Raw genomic sequence first — 15142 nt, 5'->3', positions numbered from 1 at the left:
AAGGGCTGCAGGGAAAAGGAGATGAGTCGGGATCCCCAAGCGTCCCCCGCTATCGTACGGGAGCCCCAGCCGGTACGAGTCACTCCTGCCGCGAGTGAACCGGGTCCGAATCAGCGAAAGGAAGGGCTGAAAAGAATCACCACCCTCCTCCCCCCGACCCACCCCAGGCCAGGGAGTAGAACGGGGTGGGGGATAGGAGTGCAGTCCCCCAACTCACCCGCCGCTTTTCCTTCCTTCTTTCTCAATGCGCTTGCGCCTAGTGCCGCCGGGGCTTCTGGGGCTTGTGGTCCATCCTCCGCACGCATGCGGCTGACAACTTCGGCGCCTTCTCCCTCGCCTCCAGCCCCCAACTCCCTCAGGGATCTGTCCCCTCTGCCTCGCTCACAGGCTCAGCCTCTCCCGCCTCGCTACTTGCAGGGAGGGGCGGTCCGGGGACATGTTTCCCGCACAGGCACCTCCCCCTACCCTCCGGACTTCAACTCCCAGGGATCCTCGCCTCAAAGCCAGCCCCGGAAGCGGCTTATATCATCGGAAGTGACGCGTGAAGCAGACAGGTGGAGGGAGCGGGTGAAAATGGCTGAATATTTAGCGTCGATTTTCGGGACAGAAAAGGACAAGTAAGAATCGGTGGTGGTGGTGGTAGGAGGAGCGGTCGTGCTGGGGACCCAAGCCATCGGAGTCCCCAGGGGAGGGGCGGCAGGGGGTCTCATTTGGCAGGGTCCTGGGGTGGGTGATGAGTGACAGGTCCCACTTGACAGGGTCCTGGAGGAGTGACAGGTCCCACTTGGTGGGGGAGGGGTGGCAGCTCCCACTTGGCAGGGCCCTGGGGAGGAGGGATGACTGGGGAGGGGTGGCAGGTCCCACTTGGTAGGGCCCTTGGGGGGAGGGGTGCAGGTCCCAGTGCTGGGGGAGGGGCAGCAGGTGCCCTACCACCCCGTTCACCTCCTATTTTCACCCTTCTTTCAGGGTTAACTGCTCTTTTTACTTTAAGATTGGGGCTTGCAGGCACGGGGACCGGTGCTCCCGGCTCCACAATAAACCCACATTCAGTCAGGTGAGGCAGTCCCCCCCCACTTCCCAAGAGGAATGCCAGGGTTGCCCCTACTCTTGTTCTCCCCAGGCCTCACCGCACAGCATGTTCATTTCATTAACCCCTCCTCTTCATCCCCCTCCCTCGGCGCCGGCCCTTCTGGCCTCAGGCTGATCCCCAGCTGACCCCTCCCCTTTCCCACCTCATCTCCCTCACCTCAGACCATCGTGCTGCTCAACCTGTACCGGAACCCTCAGAACACGGCCCAGACAGCGGATGGATCCCACTGTGAGGACTGGGGCAGGGGATGGGTATCTGGGGCTGAGGACTGCCCTGGAGGGGGCAGGGCTCGAGCTAAAGGGAACCCAGCCAGGCCCGAGTCAGGAATGGGGGAACCCTTGTCTTGCGGGATGGTGACTCGAAAGACTGAATGTCACAAGTGGAGAAGGCCTCCGGAGGAGTCTGCTTTCGACCCGCGACCTTTCTTTTCATCCCCGACTTCTCCAGGTCATGTCAGTGATGTAGAGGTGCAGGAACATTATGACAGTTTCTTTGAGGTGAGGGGAGCCCCACCGGGGAGGAGGAGTTGGGGGCCCAGCCTCCCCCCCACTGTCTGAGCCTGACCTCCCATCCCGTCCTCCCGACACAGGAGGTGTTCACGGAGTTGCAGGAAAAGTACGGGGAGATCGAGGAGATGAACGTCTGTGACAACTTGGGGGACCACCTAGTAGGGAACGTCTACGTCAAGGTGCTTGAGGCCCCGCCCCCAGCTCCGGGCTGTCGGATCTTGGGGCTCCGGCACCTTGGCCTCTCCGTTTCCCAGAGCAGAGACCCCCTGCGTCATGCGCCTCCCCAAGGCCCTCCCCCCTACTCCGCCCGCTGCCTAGCCGAGCCTTTCCGAGCCCCTGCCATAGACTGTCCACTACTAACCCCTGTCCCTGCCTGTGCCCCCAGTTCCGGAGAGAAGAAGATGCAGAACGGGCGGTGACCGAGCTCAACAACCGCTGGTTCAACGGGCAGGCTGTGCAAGCTGAGCTCTCTCCCGTCACGGACTTCCGGGAGTCATGCTGTCGGCAATATGAGATGGGGTGCGGGAGGGGGTGAGGGCGTTCCTCAAGCCGGTGGGGTCGTGGGCTGGGGGGAAGGGAGGCCCCCCGGGCGAGGCAGGGCGGGGCGGGGGGGGAAGGGACACCCCCGGGGCAAGGCTAGGCTTGGGAAGGGAGACCTCTGGGGCAAGGCTAGGCTGGGCTCAGGGCATTAGCGGGGGGGGGGGGGGGGGTCCAGGCTGTGATTCTGCCTGCCCATCTAATGCCACAGCGAATGCACCCGGGGTGGTTTCTGCAACTTCATGCACCTTCGGCCCATCTCCCGGGACCTTCGAAGGCAGCTGTATGGACGCGGCCCGAGAAGAAGGTATTTAGTAGGGAGTGAGCCTGGCCTGGCTAACGGGGAAATGGGAATAAGGCAGGAACGTGAACGGGGGCAAGGCTGCTGCCATCCCCTCTGCTTGATCCCTGTCCCTGTGACCCCTTTCCTCCAGGAGACCATCACCCACAAGACTCGGAGGGGGACACCGCCCTCGAGAAAGGAACAGGAGGCGATCTCCAGACCACCGCCAGGGACGCTTTTGAGGCCCCCGACGCTGCTGCAATAGCGCCTCTCAGATCCCTCCCCAGGACACCTGCTGCTGTGGTCTTCCCCTCCCCTGCTTCTCTTCCACATCCAGACTTTGGGGACCCAGGGACCTCGTGGTCCCTCCATTTCTCTTCAAGGAACACAGGAGGAGCAGGAATCCCCTGCCTTCTTCCCCCAATAAAATTTCTTGTCTGTCCTTTAGTCCCTTCGCACTTGGGGTGGTGGGATGCCTTTGCATCCTGCTCTGCCGGGGCAGGGGCTGAGATGGCTAAGGAAGGAGGGGATGGGAAATTGTGAAGTAGTCTTGTGAGGTGCTCGTAGGCTCATCGGAGACTCGGAGCTAGCTGGAAGGACTTTAGATCAACCCCTCATTTTACAGAGACAATCTGAGGCCCAGAGAAGTCAGCAAGGTTCCAGCCCAGGCCACCCTATCCCCACCCCCCAATGTGGATGACGCAGTCTGCCCGGAAAGGGAAGTTAAGGGAGGGAGTGGGGCCCTGAACAAGACGGCAGGACCAGCTTCAGGTGCCAGGGGGTGGGGTGGTGGTGGTGGGGTTCCTCTAGTGGGGCATGAGTTGTGGGGGCGGGGGGGCCTTGGAGCTCTGGGTCCCTGATGGAGTGTGGGCTGGGAATCCAGAAGCCTGGATTTGGGGGGCAGGGTGGAGGGGGACAAGGCAGGAAGCAAAAACCTTTAAGAACAGAGCACACAGGTCCTTAGTGGAAAGAGGACTCTGACAGGTGAAGTGGGATTTTGAGGACCACGATGGGGGCTGGCTGAGTGGGCCCTGGTGGGGGTTGGGTGATTAGAGGCAGTCTTATCCCTCTGGTCTGGACAACTACCATCTGGTTGGTGGCCGGAAACTCCGCTGAGGTTTTCTCCTGAAACACTAAATTAACTTGCCTGGGGTAGCAGTCGGCGCCAGGCCTAAATCCACCTTGCTCGCAGGCCCCACCCTTCCCCATGTGGCTCCACCTCCCACTCTGGGGGGCCACACTCCTCTCCTGGGCCTTGGGAACCGCCCCCGTCTCCAGGCACTGCGGCTTTCTGGAGTACTGGGACTTCAAACGCGGATGCTGCAGGCGGTGTCTAGAGCGCTTCGGCCCGCCAACCTGCCCAGGTGAGGGACGCAAGGGGAGGCAGGGGCTGAAGTTGTGGGCGGACTAGGGGGTTGGGGTCTTGCATCTTAGGTGCCGCTTCTCTCCCTCCTCCCGTCAGATTACGAGTTCACCCGCCATTGTGGCCTCAGCGACCGCGGGGACCTCATGGATTTCCCATTTGCTCGATGCCCACCGGGGCTATGCAACAGGGACAGGGCTGAGCAGTGCAGTCGGTGCCTGGACCTTCCTCAGCCCCCATCTCTGCCCCATCCCAACCCCCAGCAGCCCGAGCCAGTCGCTCCTGAACCCTCTGTCCCCTGGTAAGCCCCTGGCTAGACTCGGGGTACCTGGGCCAAGATGAATAAGGTGCCACAGCCTCCCCAAACCCAGTAACCCTTTCCTGCAAACCCATACCCCCTCCCAGGAATCGGTGCGATTGGGAAAATGTAGCAATACCCACAAAATCCTCATCTTCTGCAAACCCCCGAGGCCCAGGACCAAGTGATGGGCCTCCTACATCCCCCAGACCCTGGGTGCCTCAACAACGTAAGTGCTGCCCCTTTTCAGAGGCACCCTGCCCCCTTCTCCCCATTCACAAGGTTGGTGTGTATTCCATGAGGCCCTATTTCAGCCTTTGCAGGGAGCATGGCCTGGTACGTGGTGGGCATTACCGCCCTTCTGGTGGGAGGCCTGCTTGTTTCAGCTGCCTTACAGACATTGTTGGGGAGGGCTGAAAACGAGGAGAAGGTGGCAGAAGCTGGGGAAGCCTGCAAGTTCTTCCCCCTAACTGAGGAGCCTGGTGAGTCCTTAAGGGAGGAGCGGGGTGGGTGCAGCTGGCTCAGGACTTCCTTCTTTCCTGACCTTTTCCTCTTGCCGTTCTAGTGCCCCCCACCTTGGCACACCAGCCCCTCTCACGACTTCTGGATGAGCTAGAGGTGTTGGAGGAGCTGGTTGTCCTGCTGGACCCTGAACCGGGGCCCCGTGGGGGCTCTGCGTGGGGAACCACCCGCCACCTGGCTGCCTGTTATGGTCTCCCAGCCTCCTGGGCCACCTTTGCCTACTCCCTGCGGCCTGCACACTCCCCACTTCGTGCCCTGCTGGAAACGGTGACAGCTCAGAATCCCACTGCCCAGCTGGGCCAGCTGGCTGACCACCTGAGCCACCTGGGGCGTGGTGATGCACTGGGAGTGCTGCATAAGCTCAGGTGAAGGCTGCCAGGCCAGCAGCTCCCCCCCCAGCTCCCTCAGTCCCCGTCTCCCCCCATACTTCGGTCTGCACACCCTGCTCAGCCCTGCTTGCCGTGATTGTAACAAGAAATAAATCATGCTGCCTCTGCACTCTGGCTCTGCAGTCTCACTAGGGGGATGTGGTCATTTGAACCACAGGGCCAAAAGCACCCGACGTGTGCTGAACCAGGTGAGCAGGGGCATCTCACTAGAGCACACTGGCACCACCTGCTTGCTGCTAAGACTCAGGACGTAAGATCGCCTCAGTCTTCACTTCACAGATGCAGAAACTGAGGAGGCCCACAGGGCTTAGGACCTCTCAGACCTCACACGTAACGTGTGATAAAACTGAACACCACAGACTTCCACCCCAAAAAAAAGGAGGTACCATCAGCCCCACACAGACTCAGACGCTGTGGATCCAAACATTGACGGACTTTATTGTGGGGGGGAGTCCCCCCTGGGACCCCACCTTTTAAATAAAAAAAGTGCATAGAAAAGAAGGGATTTAGAAACCTTTGTACAATCTATCTACATCCTGGACCCTGCAGGCAGGGCTCCCTGGGGACACGTGCTGAGGCGGGAGGGGGCAATAAGATGGTAAAGTATGTGAGTGGGATCCCCTCGGGGCCAGGCCAGGGGCCCACAGCCGGAGCTAGGAGGGCAGGGTGTCAGTTGAGGAAGCGGCGACAGCGCTTGGCCCCGCAGTTGCAGGGCAGCTTGTTGCTGGCGTCCTCGATGGGGAACTTGTAGTCGTAGGTGAGCTCCTCCCCCCGGAGAATGCGGCGCAGAGCGAAGATGACGATGTGCTTCTGGCCCTCCACATGGATCACCCGTGAGAAGCAGTTGGGCTCACACGAGTGGTTGATGAAGCGCGCGGCATTGCCGTGCATGGTGGCGTCCACCACGTCAAAGTCATCCATGCGAAACATGTAGCACCCAATGCCCTGGGGAGAAGGGCAGGAGCCAGTGAGGACCTCCCTCCTAGCCCCGGGCCCCGGGCCCAGGGCCCCAGGAGCCCCTCACCTACCTTCCCATCGTAGTACTTCTCCCGCTTGTCTGTGAGCACTGAGCGGATGACGATGCCCGAGTACTCGATGACCATCTCCCCAGCGTCAATGTTGCGTTTGCAGAACAAGCCTCGGCCGTGGATGGCTGACCTGCACGGGGAGGGGGCACGACGTAACTTCGGGGCTGTGCCCCTCCTCCAGGGTGTGGCCTGCATCCCCCCATCCCCCACAGTGTACGCCACAGACGCCACCAGCACCCCCCTCACCTGTAGACCCCCACAGCCTCTTTGGATGTCTTCTTAAGGTGACGGAAGCGCATGGCCATGGGCAGCTCCAAACTGGTGGCACGCCTGGGGCAGGGAAAAGCATGAGCCTTATGTGCCAGGGCCCCCCATGCTCCTGGGACCCCGGCCCCCGACCTCTCAGACCTAGACCCCTGCCCCGATACCTGGTAGACCTGAGCTGCACCTCGTCCTCCTCCTCATCGCAGGCAGCGCCCTCGGGCAGCACTCGGTGCTGAGACGCCAGGAAGTTGAACATGTCAAAGGTGCATTTCCTGAGGGGCAAGGGCAGAGTCATTTCAGCCTGCCCTAAAATGGCCAGAGGAGCAGCCCATTCCTCAAAGACCCCGACCTCACGTCTCACCGGAGGTAGACTTCTGCCCGGGCGGCACCGTGGGGGTTCAGGGGAGGCTCCTCCTGCCCCTCCCCCTGCTGGTGGTATCGGAACTTGTAGTGGTGGCAGCGCTGGGCCCCTGGCAGCTGCTCAGCCAGGAAGATCACAGCATCATGGTGGATCCCCAAGAGCCGTGCACCGCTCATCCCTGGGGGGGGGGGGGCGGAGCGGAGGGCCAGGGGGCATCACATGGGGCCCCTTTTGCCTCCTTTACCCTGCCCCATTCCTGCCTGCTCCACCCCACCCCCCCAACTCAGCAGACTCCTCCACCCTGTCCCCTCCTGTTTCCTTGTTTTATGTGCCACAGCCCCTCCTCCCCCAGACCCCAGCTCACCACTGAAGGAGAGGTGTCTGAGCCGAGCATGACCCCGGGCCTCCTGGACCTTCTCAATCAAGGTCCGCCATGCCCCTGAGGAGATGGGATGATTAGCACCTGGATCCCGGCCCTGCTTTGCTCCCCCCCAACCCACTCCCCCCATCTCACCTTCCAGGCTCTCAGCTTCCACACTGAAGCCATCTTCACTGCTGATCTCAAAGCGCAGGTGGGGGCCCGCCCGCCTGGGCCCCTGGTTCTCCTTGTCTTCAGGGGATGGTGGATCATCCTCTGAACTTGATGCCTCACCTGCCATCACAACGAAGGAGCTTCCAATCAGGTTCCCCAAACATTCTGTGCGTGTCACTTTATGAGCTGCCATCTTTGGTCCAGCCCTCCAGACATGCCTTGACGCTCACATGGCCCCCCATCCACTGGAAATGGGCATGACACCCTACTCCTTTCAAGGAAGCCCGCAGGAGGCCAGCTCCCGCCACCTGGGCTGGCACTTAGTAGCCAATGCCCACTTCCCGTGTTTTCATTTCCCTGGACAAACTACAGCCGTGAGAAGGCTCTGGTTGCCGGTCCCCTGACCTTGCTGCAGGCAGGAGAGTGCGGCCCAGACCCAAGGGAAGAGGAATGTGGGCTATACCTGAGTAGTGGTGCCACTGGGGCTCAAGCAGCAGGTCTGGGGGGCCATCTGAGACCTTAGGGAAGCCACAGTCTGGCAGCGGTAGCAATGGGGACCGGTCAGGAAGGGTCCTGTGGAAAGGAGAGGTAGCCAGTCAGAGCTCGAAGGAGCAGAGGTCAAGATTCTTGGCAACTGAGAAGAGGTAGGTCACTCACAGAGGACTTTCTCCCCCACTAGGTTCCCCAGGAGCATCCAGGTCAAGGACCCCTCGTACAGTGGGCGTTTTCATCCGTACTCTGCTCAATCTAGTTCAAAGTAACGTAGAGATTTGAAGAGAAGACCCATATGGCTGCCCGTAACATCTCCCTCCCCATCCCTTAAACCACTGCCCACCTCCCAAAGTTCCTTCTTGCCCCCGTCACCACTCACCCACTGCCCAAGGCCCCCGCTGATTGGGGGGAACTCCCGGGGGATTCCCCCTCCCCATCCAGCCGGGGGGCCTTGTTTGGGGGGGGTGCTGAGGGGCTGCGGCCAGCGAAGGTTGACACCCTCTTGACTCGAATGGCTGGGCGGGGGGGGCTGGGGGGCCCACTGCTCAGCACCAGGGTCAGCGATGGAGGAGGCGGAGGTGGGGGGCGCACCACCCCCACCACAGGCAGCACACTCAGCAAGGGCCCAGGGGTGAGGCCCCAGGCTGGGGTGGCAGTAGGAGGGGTTGGTGGGGGCCGTTTTGGCAGAGGTGGGGCTGGCTCACTCTCCCCTGCCATTTTCACAAACACCTGCCCCAGTTTGTTAACAAGAATGATCTTGGAGGCAGCAGTTTTCGGGGGTTCAGGGGCAGGACTGAGGCTTAGCACACGAACTCCAGGAGCCCCAGGAAGCCAGGTGAACGTCCGGGGGGGATCAGCTGGGGTGGGGAGTGGGGCTGGGGGCGCCTGGCTGCCGTTAGCCAGTGGGGGGGGTGGTAGGGGGGGGCTCTTCACCAGGGCCAGCCCCACCCTCACCAGCTCCACCCAGGTTCTTTAGTACAAACTCCACAATTTCAGAAGGAAGGTCCTCAGGGGGCCTTGCCCCATCTCCTCCCCCCCCACCCCCTACCCCCCCCAACCCCTGGCCCCGAAGGGGGGGCTTCCTGGCCCCGGGGCTGCTGGACGGCCTCAGCTTCACTGTCTGTGCCATCATCCACTCCGTCCAGCTGTTCAATTCTGGGGGTTCCAGGTATGGGACCAGGTGGTAGGACAGGCCCAGGCACCACAGTTGGGGGGAAGTGAATGTAGTGGGCAGCAGGGCCAGCCTCCTCCTCTGAACTATCCCCAGGACCTCCCCGGCTACTTCCCCCAGCCCCCTCTGCCACAATCTCCTCCTCCTGGAAGGGTTCAGACCCAAGCAGGCTAGCCGCAAAGTCCAAGTCGGCCGCGCTCAGCCCTGGCACCACCTCCATGTCCTCAAAGTCAGGGCCCAAGTCCTCAGGAGGAGGGGGTGGGGAGGAGGCTGGACCAGGGGGAGCCAGCTCCCCTGAGGTAGGCATGAGGGCCTCGAGGGCTGAGGTAGGAGGGGGCACCCTGAGCTGAGGAGCGGGCCTGGAGGGTGGAGAGGCCCATCGGGGTGGTAGCCGGGAAGCCAGGGGGCTGGGACGGCGGGATCGTCTTGGGGGAGCTGGGAAGTCTGGATCACCAACTGTTGGGATGTGGTGAGACAGAGATGATGGACTTCCTGTAAGGGAGGAGAAGACACCAGGCTCCATGCTCTAAGCCCAACATCAACACCGCTCACTCTTCCTCTCTTCATCCCTGAATGACCCGCCCATCTCTACACTCCCCGAGCCAGTCCCCTCTCGGACAGCTGCTTTGTTCATACTCACCAGGGGAGGGGAGTGGCCAGCAGGAGACACCTCCCAGGGGCCTTCGGGAAGGTGAGTAGTTGGGCACTTTGATTCTAGCCCCTGAGACAGATCGGGGAACTGGGGAAGGGGTGATGCTCTGCTCTGGAGGGGGTGGCAAGGGGCCTGTGTTCTGGGCAGGGGAGTAGCGCTCAGGACCCAGGGAAACTGTGTCAGGCCCTGGTTGGGGGCACTCAGCTCCAAGCAGCTCTGAAATAACATGACAGGTAACATTAGGGGAAGAGAAAGAGAAAATGGGTCCTATGGGGGCAGGGGGACCTACCCTCTGTTCATTCCTTTGCGTCTCCCCCAGGTGCAATCTCAGAGTCTCATTCCGCCCTCTCTCAATGTTCTGAACTTGCTTCCCCTTTCTCTCACTACTCCCCAGACATGGGCAGCGTTCCGTCAGGCTCTAGAGTCTTCTCCCACGTTCTTCCCTAAAAGAACTTCAGTGTATCCCAGTTACGAGGAAACTCTCTACTCTCCACCGTCAGAATCACAGACACATCTTTCCCTCCTCCTCTCACCCATCTCCCATTCACGGGGCCTGACAGCTCAAGGTCCTCTGCCTCCTCAGTTTTGCTGATTAGGCCTCACAGCTTTTCTCACACCCACCCCATTTCTAGTACCAAAGCTACCCATCAGCCCCTCTGGTCAGGCCTCAACCCCTTACAGAGCTTTCCTCCTCGAATCCATCTCACGCAACACTGAAAGAATAATCACTTGAAGGGTATTAACGGTACTGCTGTCATCACATCCTCTCCCTGCTCAATAAAATTCCAGGCTTCCTACTAAACCGCTCAACCCTAGCTAAATTCCTGAATCTGGCATTCAGGGCCTCAGACAACCTGGCCCCTTTCTACTCTTCCATTGCCACCAGGTTGCCTTTGGCTGTTACAGACAGCACCACCCCTCTGCCTTTGCTCTGTCTACAATTCACATGGCTTCGTCCAGTCCCTCTGCCCTATCCGTATCCTCCAAGATCCAGCTCAAGCCCCGCCTGTACAATGCCTTCCTTGTACCCGGCTCACCCTCTCTCCAGGTCCCCTCCCTCCCACGAAAAAGCTCAGCAATTATGAGGACAAAAAACGTGGCTTCCTATCCCCTTCCTCCTACCACAACAGCTAACACAGAGCTGGATGCAAAGTGCAGCGGAATAACTATCTGCAGGTGAACGAGACAGTCCCTACAAGCTAGCAAGCAGTGGGCAGGGAAGGTCAGTACCTCATGGGGAAAGGGTGTACCTGAAGTAGGGATGGGGCTATGCACAATGGTCCTATTCTCCTCTGCTGCCCCTGTGTGGTCAGGCTCCTCCCGAGGGCCCCGGGGTCGATACTCTAGGATCCGGCACCGATACCAGCAGCGCCGACGGGCATCCACTGTGCTCCAGTACAGACGTGAGCACCTGAGAAGTGAGGAGAGGAGGAGTGTCCAGAAGAGCTTCGAGCCCAGGCCATGGCTTCTCCCTTCCTCCCACACCCCCAGCATATCAGGCAAGGCCTCTCACTGGTAGCCAATGGGAAAGAGTCTTCCCTCGCAGTCAGACAGGTCAGACAGTGTTCCCAAGGAATCAATTCGGATGGAGCCTGTGAGAAGAAAAGAGCACGACAAAGAAGGCTGACTCCTGGGAATGGGGTGGATGAGGGGAGTCTCAACAGGGAACACCAAGAGCGCGAGGAGGGCAGGAGAGGGGGTGAGTGTCTCACCGATGAGCACATTGATGGCGTCTGGCTCCAATCCTGTCAAAAACTTTCGCTTGAAACTGATGCCCTCGAAATCAACATAGACCCGGCGGAGGACATCAAAGCCATCAGGGGTCACAATCTCCTAGGGTGTGGGGAGTGGGAAGTGTCAGCAAAGTTAATGGCCCACCAACCGCACTACCAGGAGAGGTTAAACAGACACAGGGAGTGGGCACGAGGGTCTCTGTGCTTTGTATCTACATAATATAAGGAAGGGGTGTGACTTCAAGAGGATCAGTTTAGGTCAGGTGAGACATAATGGAGAAGGCTCCAGGATGAAGAGGGCAAAAAAGAGGGATCAGAGGATCTGCCCCTACCCTGAAGGCCACAGTCCCACCTTGCCATCCAGGAGGTCCGTGTGTTTTTGGCAAAAAACCTTCTTGTCATCCTGGAAGATACAGCAGCTGGCTCGGGCACACATGAAGTGGAAATTGCTAAGGCAAGAGGACAAGCAGCAGCCCACAGTGGCCCCAGGCTTCAGGCACAGTTCACACCTCTGAGAGGGGAGACGGGGGTTCATGGACAACTCATACCACTAGAAGTGACTAATCTAATCCCAATCCCTTTACCCCACAAACCTCTCCTGAAATGATTAGAACCCCCAAACTTAAGATAACAGCTAAGTTGTATAGCATTTTAAGGTCTGCAAAGCAAATTATGTATTTTCATTTTAAATCTGACAATAACCCTATGGAACAGGACCTATAGGTATTATATTCGTTTTCCAGATGAGGAAACAGGCTCCCAAAGCCTAACTTGCTCCTAGCCCCTCACCATCTGCCGGCCTCGGGCTACAGCTGCATGAACGTTCTTGAGGGAGCCATCATTCTCCTCAAACACTTCTGCTGACCAGATGGCACAATTGACGTGTGTCCACTCGTTCTGTCCAATGTATAAGAGCCTTCCAGCCTCCTGGGGGGAGAGGATCCCAGGGTGGGCAGGGGGTTGCACCTGGCTTGGGATTAGGGAACAGAGCAATGCCCCTCCCCAAAGCCACCTCTGTTACCTTGGAATCAGCATCTCCATACTTGAGGCAGAGGGCACACTGGCGTGGGTCCTCTAGGGGGGGATCCAAAGCCAGCTCCTTTGCCTGTGTGGCTATAAAGTAAAGCATGCTATCAGGACCAAGGCTCCAGCCTCCTAGCCTTAGCCCCTCCTCAACCCAGCTTTGGCACTAGATCTCCCACCCACCTCAAAAACCCAGGGAACCCCTCCCACCCTCTACCTGGAACGGCCCCTCCGCCAGGGGGGTGGCCAGATACTGGGGTCTCAGACTCTTGTTGCCTCCACTGAGCATAGATGTGATCCGCAGATGGGGGCAGAACTGCATTGGGCAGGACTCCACTGCAGAGAGTAGGGAAGACAATCACTGAGTGAACTCAGCTGCCCCAGGACCAAAAGGAAAATTCTCCTGCCAAGTTTCCCTCTCCTCTACCCTGGGCCTCAAAGCCCTGCTCACTTGGGCAGCCGGGTACTCCGTCTCCAGTACTTAGGATCGTGGGCATCAAACCAACTGAAGGCAGACTCTAGCAGCTAGGGAAAGGAGACACAGCAAAGAGAGGAAAGGGAGAAAGTTAATAAGTGGCTGGAACAGAAGTGGAGAAGATGGAAGGGCTCCTGCCCCAGGCTGAACTTTCTCACCTTCAATAAGAGTCCCTTGGCCTGCCCGACAGCCCGGCGCTCAGGGGCCTCCCCTTCCTCCATGTGTCTCATCAGGATAGCGACCACATCCTCCATGAAATTGTGCTGTAGGGGGGTGGGGGGCTGTTAGGAAAGGTCCCTCTGTTAATCCTCAACCACCCCAAGCCCACTCTTTTGCAGGCCCACCAGCCCATACCACAGAGCTGTAGTGTCCATCTTCAAAGAGCTGGCTTACAGCTCGGAGGTCACAGGGTCCTCGGTGCAACTGCTCCCCATCCTGTCCACACTGCAATGACACCCTAAGTGAGCACAGCCCTTCGAGGGTCCTCTTCATGCGCCGCCCCCCCCACCCCCCAGGCCGTCTCCCATACCTGGGTGCACTGTAGCAGAGGTCCAGTCACCTTGGCACTCAGTAACCCTTGTAGTACCTGGTGCAGTCCCCCCCGGAGGGCCCCATCCAGGGCTTCTCTCCACCGAGGAGGGGCTGTCCCAGCACATGGCCCACACGTATATAGCACCGAGTCTGGCAGCCCAGACAAAATCTCGTAGCCTTCATCTGAAAATGGGCAGGAATGAGGATGAAAAGATTAGTGAAAAGCTCTGAGACTGCAGCTCCCAGCAGCCCTCAAGAGTAAAACACTGGAGGCTGGGGGAAGTGGTGCCCAGGGAGCTCATGGGATATATAGTCCACTCACCCTGAAGGGGAAGGGGACTGGGGACCATCAGAGAGAGCAGGGCTGGGGTCCAGGGTGGTCCCCCCACCCACCTGAGAGGCCCTCGCACTTGGCATGCACCCAGTGGTCACACTGTGCACACTGCATCATCTTGCTCTCATAGTCATTATCCTCATAGCAGCGTGTACAAATTGGGCAAAAGTTTCCTGTGGGAAGAGATGGCGAGTTCAGAAGGGACCCTCTCTTTCCACAAGCTCTGGGTCCTTCTGTTGAGTCTCTACTCCCAGAGTACCTCCTCTCCACCCACCCCCCCAAGGTCTGTACCTTTCTCAGAACAGGATGGGACCCACCACCCAGGCCCCCTCCTTCTCCTGTGGGTCTCTCTACCTACTCCACTCCTTTCCTTAAAAGATCATGCTGCATCTACTACAAAGACTGCCCAGACCCGACCTCTAGAGGCTCTCTACCTTTCTCATAAAGCTGGGTACAGCCAGGGCAAAGACTACAATCTCCTGACCACTCGCTGTCCCAGTTCTTCCCTGGAGCTGCTCCACAGCTTTTACATCGAACACACGCTGAGCAGATCTAGAAGAAGTGTAGGTGGAGAGTGGGATGTCAGGGAGATACACAAAGTTTTAGGTTCATTGAAAAGTAGAGTCAGAAAGACTTGAGGATAACAGATGAGGCCAACGCATAGGGATGACTGGGTCGGGATCTCTTACCCAATGACGCCTCTTACGGGTGGCACGAGTTGGGTAACTGGGCCCCAAGCAGGCAGGGTGGTAGGCATGGCGGCAACGCTCACACTCCAAGAGGTGCTATCACGGTTTAAGATGAGAGTAAATGTCACAATCCTAGGATCTGGCCATTTACGCTCCCCGCACCCCCCAGCCCAATGACCCGATTGTCGAACCTTAGTGCTACGGCCCTTACGCCCACAGACATGGCAGAACTTGCACCGGCGGCAGCACCAGGTGTCATGGTGCTGGGGCAGTGGCCGCTCTGCCTCCTCCAAGCAGAAGGGGTGGAAAGGGTCACAGCACACCTGACAAAACACCAGCTAGAGAGAGAAAGAGCTATCTTACTGCTGCTGCAGGAGGCCAAAGAGTTACGGTATGCTTAGGAACAGGGGACACTGGGGGACTGAGGACGGGGTAGCAAAAAACACAAGCAAGGGCATGACTGGGAGAGCACAGTGGGTGTCAGAGGGGACGGGGTGGTCTCAGACCTCATGTAAGCCTTTGCTGGCACACAGCAGACACACAAGGGGAGGACCCCCAGGCACAGAAGTGAGCACGCTCAGACCACCCATCAGCCACACGTTTTCTAGGTCACAGTCCTCCTGGAAGGAGGAAGGGGTGATTGCAATCAGAGAGAGAGAGAGAGAGAGAGAGATTGCTTTACTCCCCCCTCCCTCTTCAATAGCTCCTGTTTCTCAACATCAGAATTAACACTGCACTCCACCACCAAGACCTCACCCATCTCAACTCTTTTGGGCTTTCACCCTATAAACTAGCTAACCCTTTTACCTCAAGCATTTTGGGGGGGGGGGGAGCAAGTGGGGTTAAGTGACTTGCCCAGGGTCACA

General features: G+C 58.9%; 3 protein-coding genes and 1 long non-coding RNA gene across 5 annotated transcripts in view; 3 read left to right on the top strand and 1 right to left on the bottom strand.

Annotated features, from left to right (window-relative positions):
* The first annotated feature begins 1 nt into the window (after position 1).
* Positions 2-2861, top strand: U2AF1L4 (U2 small nuclear RNA auxiliary factor 1 like 4). The gene is made up of 8 exons (XM_027855376.1): positions 2-617; positions 967-1054; positions 1252-1318; positions 1538-1587; positions 1680-1778; positions 1985-2118; positions 2348-2443; positions 2571-2861. Exons 1-8 carry the CDS (start codon positions 22-24, stop codon positions 2659-2661), a joined length of 1221 nt encoding a protein of 406 aa, XP_027711177.1. The 5' UTR covers positions 2-21; the 3' UTR covers positions 2662-2861.
* Positions 2862-2966: 105 nt separating this feature from the next.
* On the top strand, positions 2967-5100 carry IGFLR1 (IGF like family receptor 1). Its single transcript, XM_027855377.1, has 6 exons — positions 2967-3190; positions 3612-3783; positions 3882-4083; positions 4188-4309; positions 4395-4562; positions 4646-5100. The coding sequence occupies exons 2-6, from the start codon at positions 3627-3629 to the stop codon at positions 4969-4971; spliced, it is 975 nt and encodes a 324-aa protein (XP_027711178.1). The 5' UTR covers positions 2967-3190; positions 3612-3626; the 3' UTR covers positions 4972-5100.
* A 303-nt stretch (positions 5101-5403) lies between these two features.
* KMT2B (lysine methyltransferase 2B) overlaps positions 5404-15142 on the bottom strand; it is a 16496-nt gene continuing 6757 nt past the window's right edge. The window contains 29 exon segments of the mRNA XM_027855374.1: positions 5404-5936; positions 6020-6149; positions 6266-6349; positions 6448-6555; positions 6645-6822; positions 7009-7083; positions 7159-7296; positions 7640-7749; positions 7834-7923; positions 8048-8583; positions 8585-8723; positions 8725-9331; positions 9480-9707; positions 10742-10902; positions 11005-11083; positions 11204-11324; positions 11577-11735; positions 12014-12151; positions 12246-12337; positions 12465-12583; positions 12699-12772; positions 12881-12985; positions 13077-13166; positions 13252-13436; positions 13647-13760; positions 14022-14139; positions 14277-14372; positions 14468-14614; positions 14783-14896. Of these exon segments, the coding sequence (XP_027711175.1) occupies positions 5661-5936; positions 6020-6149; positions 6266-6349; positions 6448-6555; positions 6645-6822; positions 7009-7083; positions 7159-7296; positions 7640-7749; positions 7834-7923; positions 8048-8583; positions 8585-8723; positions 8725-9331; positions 9480-9707; positions 10742-10902; positions 11005-11083; positions 11204-11324; positions 11577-11735; positions 12014-12151; positions 12246-12337; positions 12465-12583; positions 12699-12772; positions 12881-12985; positions 13077-13166; positions 13252-13436; positions 13647-13760; positions 14022-14139; positions 14277-14372; positions 14468-14614; positions 14783-14896 (4611 nt within the window). The 3' untranslated portion in view covers positions 5404-5660.
* Positions 8423-12051, top strand: LOC114038196. 2 transcript variants are annotated; one of them, XR_003568550.1, is made up of 4 exons: positions 8423-8503; positions 9339-9530; positions 10622-10713; positions 11968-12051. It is a non-coding gene; the product is annotated as an uncharacterized LOC114038196 (long non-coding RNA). The 2 variants fall into 2 exon arrangements; XR_003568549.1 differs by lacking the exon at positions 11968-12051 and having other exon boundaries at positions 10622-10735.

This window comes from Vombatus ursinus, unplaced genomic scaffold (assembly GCF_900497805.2).
Source record: "Vombatus ursinus unplaced genomic scaffold, bare-nosed wombat genome assembly UNPS02010822.1, whole genome shotgun sequence".
NCBI lineage: Eukaryota > Metazoa > Chordata > Mammalia > Diprotodontia > Vombatidae > Vombatus > Vombatus ursinus.
Note: the sequence above shows the minus strand (reverse complement) of the source record. Positions and strands in the feature narration are given on the sequence as shown.